The following is a 12,283-nucleotide window of genomic DNA, read 5'->3' as shown; positions in this document are numbered from 1 at the left end:
GGCTAATTTGATCACACATAGTCACCAAATAACTTGAATAGCCCCAGGGGTGGGAACTCCAAAAATCAATAGATTGACTTCCCCAGGAACTGGGGCATGGACCCAGGAAAATCTTGGTTATGGAGGTCTAAGTCTCAAGTCTGGTGTGGAAGGTTCTGGTCCAGCTTGGAGGGAGCAGGGTGGCACAGCAGACAGATAGTCAGATGGCTGGATGGTTGATAGGCTGGGAAGTTGAAGTGGGATCTGCTGTCCAAGGCCAGCCAAAAGATATAGTGGAGTAAGTGGGCTAGTTTGTTGGCAGGTAGTCATCAGTCAACTGATTCACCTTCCTTTCCTGTCCTGCATATCCTCAATATTATTTTTTATGTCACATCTTGTATGCGAGTTATTGATGGTGACAAAACACAGTCTGCTTCTGCCTCTTGTATGTTTTTTCTTTGCTCTTTGGGTTGTTCATAATTGTTGTTCTTCTGACATCCATTCAAAAATAGTCCTTGAAAGACATTCCTATGTCAGTCTTCTTATTCTGAAAATTATTTGTTTCCTCTTTCCAGTGAAGAATTTCAACATGTAAATAAAAATTGAAGACTCCATAATGAGTTATCTATTTATACGAACTTATTTTCCATATAAGAATTGGTGACTGTGTACTTAAAAGCACGTAATGTTTTATCTAGGCCATAATATATGGTGAATCCAATCAAGGAAGAAAAAGAGAGAACAGTCTATAATCCTTCGGGCTTTTTAAAGCTACCTAATAATAATCTCAGCCTATTGATGATTCCATGCTAGGGTTGAGGGAGACTGGATTGTTTCCTCATTTTTGCCATCGAATACCTGAATGGCTTTTCTATATAAAATGAATCCGCTGTAAATGGTAGTAAAAAGATAGAAATATGGTATTGACTAATGAGATAAAATTTGAAGGACTCTGAATTCTTTGAAAGAGAGATAGGAAGCAAATACAAAGTATCATCATTATTACTTGTGGTGTACCCCAAAGATCATAGGATCATAGATTTTTTAATGAGTTGGAAGGGACTTTAGAGGCCGTCTAGTCCAGCCTTCTCATTTTACAGACTAGAAAACTGAGACTCAGAGGGGTGAACTGACTTGTCCAATGTCATACAAATAATAAGAAAAATGGCTGGCTTATATTGCCTTCAAGCTCGTAAAACCTTTCAAATGCAGTCTGTCATTTGATCCTTGTAACACCCCTATCAGGTAGATGCTCCATTTTTATAGTTGAGGAAACAGGCTTGGAGAGCTTAAGTGATTTGCCCTGGTCACAGAGCAAGTAAGAGGTTAAGACAGGATTTGAAACCAGATCATCCTGCCTCCATAGCCAGCACTCCTGCCCTGCTGCCCCTCCCCCTCTTAGTGTAGATATGCTCCTCTTTTGAAGGTTTTGGGGAGGGAGGGGACAGGACATCTCCCCAAATCAAATAACTATTCCTCATATTTAGTTGTTTAGAATATTATGTGATAGGCTGTGTGGAGTGTATAACCTTTCAGGCCACAATGGTGTTTTATTTACTCCTTTTACATTGCTATTGGGGGAAAAGAGAAGTAGCCAAGGGAAAAAAAATAACAACACAAAACCACAAGAAAATCTTTAACTGCTTGTTTACAATCCTCAGTGGTCTATTTAAAATGAATCCCATTTATGGTAATGTGACTTTAAATGAGGCCATTTTTAAACAGTTACTTTGGAGCTGTCTGACATTAACCACAGGGCTACAGATTTGGGGAGAGAGTAGGGCTTGGCCTGCGACTCTTCATTCACAACAGTGGCTTTTAGGTTGGGTAATAAGAAGCTCAGGGCTCCCTAGAGGCATCTTCAAAGTTTTGCTTTTCAAGAAAGTGTGGTCCTGGTGGTGATATTTCATTTGCATTTGCTAAATCCCCTTCTAGTCTCTCCAATATTCAGATGGCTATGGATCCAGGTTTCTGGTATGAAGATGAATTCAATTCTATTTGGCTAGTATTGATGGAATACCTTCTAGGAGCTATGTGCATGGCTTTTGGGCTATGAGGATGCGAAGATTCAAATTAAATACCCCCTGATCGGAGGGAGTGAGCTTCCTACTGGAGCCAGTGGAGAAACCTCTTATAACTTCAACAAGTTTTTAATTGTCACCTACTTGGCAAAGCAATGCAAAGGATTCCTTTGCATTATGATTATAATCAAAATTCTGGAGAAATAAAAGAAAAAATAGTGAACACAGTTAAAGGGGCTAAGATAAACTAGGATAAAAAATGCCCTGAAGTGTGCACTGCATGAAGTAGTGGAAGAAATATATAGTGGAAAAAAAATTTCCCATCCCCCCAAATTGTTCTGCTATTGAACTGCCCTTGAAATAGTAATTCCCCCCAATTTTTTCATATTAAAATGTTCATATTAAAATTGCCTTTTAATTTCAAAAACTATTTTCTGTAACTATAGTCATCTCAACCTCCATAGACCACTTGGTCCAGATCTATACAAGTACCATATAAACTACATAGATGTTATTTGTACAACAGAATAGAACAAATTCATCTTGTCATCAGGGTTAACCCCACCCTTCTTGGGGCCCTTGGAATTATCACAGTTAAATGTCAGTAGACTTTGTAAACACTATCATTTGGGTAGTATTCGCCCTAATGGGATTCCCCCAAATTTTAACCAAGCCCTTTAACAAAGCTTTTATTTATCCTCGTTCAGTTTTTTTTTGTTCTTAAGTGTCCCCCATGATTCTGTCTGTTCACTTTATCACCAGTTGATCCCCCTTTACCCTTTTCATCTTTTCTTAAGTCATTGCCAATCCTTCCTCCTTTCTTCTAAGAATATCCTCTGAGTTCTTAATGTATTGTTATCCTGACTCCCTAGATACGTCGTCTTTATTTCTCTTCCTTACTGGCGACACCCTCTATACCATCATGACTGTTTTTGCCACAGAAGAAGGTAGCTGGTAGTGCAGTGGATAGAGTGTTGGGTCTGGAGTCAACAAGACCTGAGTTCAAATCCAGCCTCAGACACTAACTGTGTGAACCATGGCAACTCACTTAACTTCCTGCCTCTAACAAGGGAATAGTAATAACACCTACCTTGCAGGGTTGGGGTGAAGATCAAATTAAGTGGTATTTATAAAAGCATTTAACACACTGCCTGGCACACAGTAAGAGCTGTAGAAAGGTTCATTCCCTTCCTTTTCTTTTTGTGAATGTGGATACACCTTTAGAGAGGGTTCTCTGGAACTTATTTTTATGCTGCATTTACAAATGAACTCTAGATATACAGTTCTACATCAAGTGGCCCTGCTCTTTCTCCCAACTGCATATTCTGCAAATCTCCATTAGAGTCCTTCTGACCTGGATTTGGCTTCAGTGCCTCTAGGTTTGAATCCTGGCTCTTCTGCTTTCCACCTGTGTGACCTTTGGTAAGTTACTCAACCTGTCTGTACCACAGTCTCCCAATCTGTAAATGGGGAGGTTCAACTGGTTAACTTTGAAAATCCCTTCCTGCTCTAAATCTGTGACCCAGTGATCTTGCTCATTGGGTCATGCTGCCCTTTCTTCCTGGCATTCCTTCTAATTTCTTTCTGTTGCTCTTCCCATTTTTTTTAAAAGATCCATCTTAAGACTCATCTGTCTCAAGAAAACTTCCTTGATTAATCGTAACACACATTGAACACTCCCCCCTCTGTTTTTAGGGTCTGTAGCACTTACAGTCATTGTTTGTGGTAAGAAAGAATTTAGAGATCACTTTGACCTCTTCTTTTATCGATAAAGAAACTGAAGCATGGGGAGGAAGTGACTTTCCCACTTTCACACAGGTGGGGTAGTGGCCAGGCTAGGACTAGAACCTTGGTTTCCCTTCCTTCTGTATAGATTATAACATTTTATCTGTAACTTAGTTTCCATAGTCTCTATTTTCTCTTACATTTGTTTCCTCATGTAATCAACCAATCAACTAATCAGCCAACATTTATTAATTACTTATTACATGCTAGGTGTTATGCTTAGTACCAGGTACACAAAGAGAGGCATAAACAGTACCTGCCTTCATGGGGATTATATTCTAATAGGAATGTACATTTGTAAAATACTCTAAGACAGACAAGAGCATACCTACTTGAACATTTTTTATGGTAGGTATGTATCAATTGATTGAATAAACTCTAGTGATTGCCTTCAGTTTTTTCCATGTCACATTTTTCTCTCCCTCCCTGACATTAGGTGATATCAGGACTATGTGTTTTGAAAAACAGGCTAATTGAGTGATAGAAACTTAGATTAACATATATAAATATAATACAGTCTGCAAATTATGTTACATTGTAAATTAAGCAACATTCAAAAGACATGTATGATCAAAAATGCAACAGTAATATTTAAGTTAGTGAGCCTTCCTTAAGTTTTATAGTTTTCTCTTTGACTTCTGTTTTCACATGAATTTTTTATGTTGTTTGCTATACTTTTTAGCAGACAAAAGTGGGATAGATATTTTCACTATATGTTACATATTAATTTCCAATGAGATGAAATGCTTAACACACACTGAAGTTTGATAATTATTGGGTAGAATAATTTGTACTTTTAAGATTTTCCTGAACATCTAGATTTAATTCTTTCTATGATATCCAGACTTCTTTTATTCAAAAAATTACGGTCAAGGAAAAGCAATACAACTTAATAAAGCTCACAGTGTTTTGTGAATGCTGGTGCAGTTAAAACAAAACTTGGTATCATTTCCTTTTCCTTCATTTAGTACTCTAGTGGGCAATCCACTGACGTGCTCTTGTGACATCCTCTGGATCAAGACATTCCAAGAGACGAAATCCATTTCAGAGACTCAGGATTTATACTGCACAAATGAGAACAACCAGAAGATTGCTCTAAAAGACCTGAAGATACCCAAATGCGGTAACTAAACTTTCTGTCCAATGCTTGTTCAAGTTGCCTTTCATTTGGGCTTAGCTGCCTTGGATAGGAGAAGGAAGGGAAACAGATTTGATTACTGCAATTAAAAAATGCATGGAGTGTGTTGTCGATGTCTTTAGGAAATTAAGCATTACTGGTATCATAGAGAAACTATCTGGCATCAGGCATTTAACATGGACCAAAGACAATACCGAGGTTGCTGTAAGTTCATGCCAAGGTAACACTGGGTGACAGAAGGAATAGCATGGGTAAAGACAATTCAATCCAGCCTGGGCATTCAGACTTGAGAGTTGTGCTTGATGACTCGTGTCTGACAGATAGGATACTGGGCCTACATGAATCACCTCTTCTAAGTGCCAGGTTTGTTTGGGTTTTTTTCCACTTAGTTCACCTTAAATCTTCTATTCCAGGAATTCAGCTTCCATTTAAATAACCAAAAAAGAATGGCTTCCTGCTGTCTCTCTTCCCCCACACTCCAGTAGTTTTCAAGGTGAAGAACTTACGGCCTCAAGGCCACATCTGGCCCTCTAGGTCCTCAAGTGCAGCCCTTTGACTGAATCCAAACTTCACAGAACAAATCCCATGAATAAAAGGATTTGTTCTGTAAAACTTGGACTTAGTCAAAAGGCCATGCCCAAGGACCCACTTGTGGCTGCAGGTTCCCCACTCCTGGTTTTTGAACCTTTAAAGTAGGTCTAATTAAATGAAACATGCAGAACCTGAATACAGAAGGCATGCTCACCCACATATGTGTCATTTTATTTGAGCATTCTTGAAGAACAAATATTTATTGAGCATTATAGTATGCTATGTAGAAATCATGCTGTCCTATCTTCAGAAATCTCTAGGGAAGGAGAAGGATCTCAGGAGAGGATTCCATTAATATATTTAAAACCTTTGAATATTTTAGAGACATAACTTTAAAAAAATCAACAATTTAGTGTAATAGGTTATATTTTTACATGCAAGGATTTTATATTCTTAGGGGACTTGTATATTTATAAATTCCTGTGAAATGTTCAAGGTAGAATATGCGCAAGACAGTATACCAGGTGCCTTGGAAAATAGAGACAAATTTAAGAAGTGGGCCTTGCCCATAAGGAGCGTATAAAAGATGTTGGGGAAGTAAATAACAAACATTTAATTCTTTGTTTTTATCAAGTCATAGTACAGGGGTTTTTAATCATTCTTCTTTCTGTCATGGACCCCTTTGGAAATCTGGTGAACCCCTCTAAAAATAAGAGTTTTTAAATAATTGAAAGAAATGTTCAATTTCAGCTAGAAGTTAGAGAAAATAAATATATAATTTTCCCTCCCATCTAAGTTCTCAGACCTTCTGAAGTCTGTCTATCATGGACCACAGATTAAGAACTCCTATCCTAGAGTTTGGAGGGAAATTTTATTTTAAAATAAAGCCAGCATTGTATGTTTATGTCCAGGGTTAGTTACTCTGTGAGGCTGTAATCAAAACCAAAGGAGAGGATGGTTTTTCTCTAAAGGGACTTAGAGAATAGAACTCTGGGAGTTTCCTGTAGGCTTTTCTGCCAGAGGTTGAAAGCAAAGGGTTGACACATGCGAACAGGCAGGGGTACCTCCTCCTAATGGGAAGAGTGGGCATTGTTTATCCTGGCAATTCGCCTCAGCTTTCCTTAATTTTTAACAGCTTATTTTCTGACTCATACCATGGTAGTTGCTTTCTACTATGATGAACTGTGGAGGGAAGTTGCCTAAAAGTTTGACAAGTTCAGTGTTGTGTCAGCTGGTTTTTTAATCAGCTGCCCAAATTCCTACAGATTTGGAGAGCACTTTTGCTATGCATACCGCTGAGAGGAAAAGAGGGAGGGAATTTGAACTCTTTTCTCAGTTTCCTGAGATGTCACATTATATGGTAACAGAGTTACATTTATGTAGCAAGTTACAGTTACAAAGAACTTTACAAATGTGGTCCTTACATTTGATCTACACAATGACCTTACAAGGTTGGCAGTGAAAAGTAGCAGTATCCCTGTTGGGCAGATGAGAAAAATTCTGGTTCATACTCACACCTGCCTTATCTGACCCCCCAAATCTCCTATACTGTGATGCCCATTTTGCCCCAGGTTCACACTATTTGATTTTAGCCTCAAAACTAGTGAAAATGTTTGTGTAATTCTCCTTAATGTTTATTATTCAGAGGCCATTTTGTTACAGAGAAGGGAACCGATAAATCCCTCCAACAAATCTTTCTCTCCTATTTTCAAAAACCTCTTGGGAAGGAGAATGGGCTCAGGGGAGGATTCCAGTGAATGCATGTAAAATCCTAGAATATCTCAGGATACTGCTAAAAAATTAATAATTTGAGGTAGTTGTTCTCAAAATGTGATCTGGGGACATGTGGGACTCCTTAAGAGGCTTTCAGGGGATCTGTGAGGTCAAAACTATTTTCATCATAATATGAAGACATTTCAATTTCAAATAATGGAAAATAACAATAGATATAGCTGATAAACAGAAGCTCTTTGGAGTCTTTAGTAATTTTTAAGAATGTAAAGGGATCTTGAGATTTAAAAAGTTTCTAAACTGCTTATTTAGGGTCTTAGATTTGAAAGAAAAGATTTCCATTTAATTAATGAGCAAATAATGACACACACCACATGGGTATTCTGTATATGGAAAGGAAATGCTTAATCCCCTATAAGCACACTTGCCACTTCATATCCAGGCTCAGTAGAAATATACATTTTGAGTTATCAGTGACAATGTGATGCTGTTTGATAGAAAGGTAGAATGATAGAGTGATGGACTTGAAGGGAGGAAGACCTGGGTTCAAATTCCACCTCTGACACTTATTAACTACATGACCCTGGGGCAAGTCATGGAGTCTCAACTTCCTCACCTGTGAAACAGGGGCTGTTTACCATCTGAAGTACCTACTTTGAAGAGTTTTTGTGAGGCTTAAATGAGACAAAATGGATAAAGCATCTTGCAAGCTTTAAAGAACTGTTGAAATGTGAGCTTATTATTAGCATCCACATTTATACAGAAGTAATGCCAGTGTTCACAATTGTCAGAGGGAAACTCTATAAAACTTAATGTACTGTGTGATTTGGCAGGCTCTTTTGTCTGCCTAGTGTCTGGGTGTTCTAGGTCTTATTTTGTGTTTCTAGTCTTCATTTAGCTTTATCGGTTCCAGCTTTGGTACTATAAAAAGAGACCCATACAAATTGGCCAGTGCTTACTTGTAGTGTGTGCATTTAAATTTTATTTACTAAAATTTTATGCTGAGGAAAACAGACACTAACATGCAGGAAATTTCCAGTTAGATTACAGAGGTGGATCCCAGAGCAGTTCTGTCTAGCTTGGCATTTTGTGCATTGTAAACCCTTAAAACTGCACCAAGGGTCTGTTTCACAGTGCGTCACCCAGATTCTCAGTTAGTCTTTCTTTCTGTCTTGTAGCGGAAACCTTTCATCTGAAGTTTACTCTAAAGTCTTTCATCATGGCAAAATCAAGCATTTTGCTTTCTTTATGTTTGTCCTTACAACTAGTTTTTCACAGATATATATTTTTAAAATTTCCCATTTAAATATTTATTTTTTAAGTTAATTTTATTTTCCGATGAATAAAAATCAATTTTCTCTCACTCCTCTAGTTGAAAAAAGAAAAAGAAAAATGAAGCCCTTGTTACAGATACACATATTCAAGCAAAATAGATTTTCTCATTGGTAGTGTCCAAAAAACATAGCTCTCATTCCACATCCAGAATCCATCACCTTTCTTTGCCACAAGTACATTTTTAAACAAATTCTAATTTAAATATTTATTGTTGAAATTAATTTTATTTTTCAATGAAGAAAAATCAATTTTGTCTCTCATTTCCTCCATTAGGGAAAAAAAAACAATCCTTTGTAACAAATATTCATAGTCAAGCAAAACAAATTGCCTCGTCTAAAAAACATAGTTCTCATTCTGCACCCTAAGTCTATCACTACTCTATTAGGAGGTGGGTTACATCTTTCATCATCAGTAATCTGGAATCACGGGTGGTCTTTTATTGATCAGAGTTCTTAGTTCAAAGTGGTAATTGTTTTTTTTTTAACACTGTTCTTATTATCGTATAAATTATTCTACTGGTTCTACTCACTTCACTGTATCAATTCATACAAGTCTTCCAAAGTTTCTCAGAAAATATCCCCTTTATCATTTCTCACAGCACAATAGTATTTATCTACCACAAGATGTTCAGTCATTCCCTAAATGATAGACACCCCTTTAATTTCCGATTGTTTACTACCACAAAAAGAGATGCTACAAATATTTTTGTACATATTGGTCCTTTTCCACTTCCTTTGATCTCTTTAGTGTTTAGATTTAGTAATGATGTTGCTGATTCAAAGGGCAGGCACAATTTAGTAACCACTTCGTGCATATTTCCAAATTACTTTACAGAACAACTATACCAATTCACAGATCTACCAACAGTCCATTAATGTGCCTGTTTTCCCATAGCTCCTCCCTCATTTGTCATTCTTTTTGTGTGTGAACTTTACCAAAATGATGAGAGTAAGGAGAGAATTCAGGGTTATTTCACTTTGCATTTTTCTAATTATTAGTGAGTTGAAACATTTTTATGCCTATTGAAAGCTCGGGTTTCTTCCTCTGAAAACTTCTGGTTCATATTTGATCATTTATCAGTCATGGAATGGCTCTCATTCTTCTAGAATTGAATAATTTCCTTATACATCTTAGAAATGAGACCCTTATTAGTGAAACTTACTGCAAAGATTTTTTTCCATTACCTGATTCCCTTCTAATTTTTGCTGCTTGGGTTTTGTTTGTTCAAAAACTTTTAAACATTGTATAATCAGAATTGTCCATTTATATTTTGGGATCCTCACTATCCCTTGTTGGATCATAAACTCTTCTCCTAGCCAGAGATCTGGAAAGTAATTTTTAGCTTGCTCTTCTGATGAAGATGGGCTGTTTGATCCAGGGCAAGTCATTTAAACTTTCAGCACTCTAGCCCACTTTCTATGACCAAAAGTTAGGGGAAGCTGCTGGCTTACATTGGTAGATAGAATTTCCTCATTGGGAAGGTCACAATATCAGTGAAAGTGTAGGTCCTTATCTCTATCCCCATACAAGAGGAATATGAAAACAATAATAGCTAACATTTAAGTAGCACGTGCTTTGTGCCAGGCACTGTGTTAAGACACTTTACAATTATTATTTCAGTTGATCCTCATACAACAGAACCCTAGAAAGGTGGGTGCTGCTATTATATCCATTTTACAGATGAGGAAACTGAGGCAAACTGAGGTTAAGTGACTTGCCCAGGGTCACATAGTTAGTAAGTACCTGAGCCTGGATTTGGATTCTAGTCTTTCTAACTCAACACTTAATGATCGGTTCACTGTGCCTCCTGGCTGCTTGTACAAGGTAGCTTGGGGAGAAAAGATGTTGGCAGTTGAGGGGATCAGGAAAGGCTTTATGTGGGAAGTGGCACTTAAGTTGAGTTTTGAAAGAAACGAGGGACTCTGAATCAAACATACATATTCTTTCCTCTGGATTGTTCAGGAATTTATCGTTTTCCCCTTATGTGCTAAGTAGCTTTCTATATTTGTCATCATCGAATTTTGTTAGTCTAGTACAAGTCTCTTCTTTCATTTTTTTAAATGCCCTTTAGAGCCTGAGGGGAGATTTAAGCAGTGCCATTCCCATTAGTAGCAGTCAAAAACACCTAGAATACTTTTAAATATCTGTCTCCCACAGAGAATTGCTGTAAATTTATCCCTGCAGAGAAACATGTTGTGGTATGTTTCCCCACAAGGCACTGGTGAACCTTTAAAAAAACTTTATTAATCATAAAGCAACAAAACACATTACTATAAAATTTCAACGCCAGTTGAAATAACAGGCAGCTGTGAATACCGGTTTCCAGGATTTTCATTGAATCAAACAGATTTCTTTTTCTTTTCCTTAAAGAATGAAAATGCTTTTTTTTTCTATTCCTAAGGCTACAATGAGGGAATAAATAATTACAAATTCATACTGAAACAGAGTGGTTCTCTGTTTCTTCCAGTTTGTTTAATGGAGATGTTTATTAGATAGCGTATTTGTGAAATGGTTCACTCTGGGTTTCATTTAATTATGTATCAGGAGTAAATCTTCATATAAAAAACAAGACTTCATTTTCTTTATACTTTATACTTTTTGAGGGGCAGCTAGGTGGTGCTGGGCCTGGAGTTAGGAAGACCTAAGTTCAAATCTATCCTCAGACACTTACTAGATGAATGACCCTGGGCAAGTCACTTAACTTTTGTTTGCCTCAGTTTCCTTAATTGTAAAATGGGGATCATACTCTTCCCAGGGTTGTTGTAAGGATCAAATGAGGTAATGTTTATGAAGTGCTTAGCTCCAGTGCCTGATACATGATAGGCACTTAATAAATGCTTGTTTCCTCCCTTCTTTCCTTCCTTCTTTTCTTCCTTCCTTCCTTCCTTCCTTCCTTCCTTCCTTCTTTTCTTCCTTCTTTTCTGATTCCCACATGAACTTCCACCTAGAGGAAGGCTTCATTGGGCAGTATAATGTACAAGATGATATTATCTGAAGTGAAGTTTACAAATATTTTTAAGAAGTCCATTAATCTTCCACATGGAGTAACCATTTTGGCATCAAAACAACCATTATCACTAATACATTTTGTACTCAGTTGAATTATACCCTATGTTATAATAGCCCCACAGTGACTATAAGGATGTTATTCAGTGGGTGGGTGCAGCTTCAACAGTTATTTTTTAAACAACCAACAACCTCTCGAGAAAAGTGAGCTATAAATTCAATTTAGCCTCCCTATTGTTTACATCACATTCCTTAAACTTTATAGTGTTTAGGGATTGAGCCTCTATAAGCCATATGCACACATGCATCCCTTAATGACAGCAGAAGTTTATTTGCAGGTGCATAAGGAAGAGACAGGTTCCCTTGGGTTACGTGCATTTTTCAAACTGAGTTTTAAAGTCTAACTTTTACCATAAACTGTGGTTGACAGTACAACTTGATAACTTGATTTGCTGCCCCTTCTCTCTCTCTCTCTCTCTCTCTCTCTCTGTCTCTTTCTTTCTCTTTCTCTCTTTCTCTCTCTCTCTCTCTCTCTCTCTGTCTCTCTCCCCATCTCTATTCCTCTCTCCCTCTCTCTTTCTGGTTTTCTTTTATCTTCCCTTCCCCTCATCTCTTTCTCAATCTGATTTTCATCACTGTAAGGAACTCTCAGTATGGAAATTCACCTCACTAATGCAGATCATCGCATCATAAGTTCATAAGGCTTAGAGATGGAAGGGACCTTCAGTTCGCCCTTTAACTCACCTTTAACTTATGG

The 12,283-nt window shown here is 37.4% G+C and overlaps 1 protein-coding gene across 1 annotated transcript in view; it reads left to right on the top strand.

The window, feature by feature from the left end:
• The window catches only part of NTRK2 (neurotrophic receptor tyrosine kinase 2), a 114,453-nt gene that overhangs the window by 61,499 nt on the left and 40,671 nt on the right, over positions 1 to 12,283 (top strand). The window contains exon 5 of the mRNA XM_036739562.1: positions 4,754 to 4,908. Within this exon, the coding sequence (XP_036595457.1) occupies positions 4,754 to 4,908 (155 nt within the window). The remainder of the gene's footprint in view (positions 1 to 4,753; positions 4,909 to 12,283) is intronic.

This window comes from Trichosurus vulpecula, chromosome 9 (genome assembly GCF_011100635.1).
Source record: "Trichosurus vulpecula isolate mTriVul1 chromosome 9, mTriVul1.pri, whole genome shotgun sequence".
Lineage (NCBI taxonomy): Eukaryota > Metazoa > Chordata > Mammalia > Diprotodontia > Phalangeridae > Trichosurus > Trichosurus vulpecula.
The sequence above is the reverse complement of the archived record's forward strand: the minus strand, read 5'-3'. Positions and strand labels throughout refer to the sequence as shown.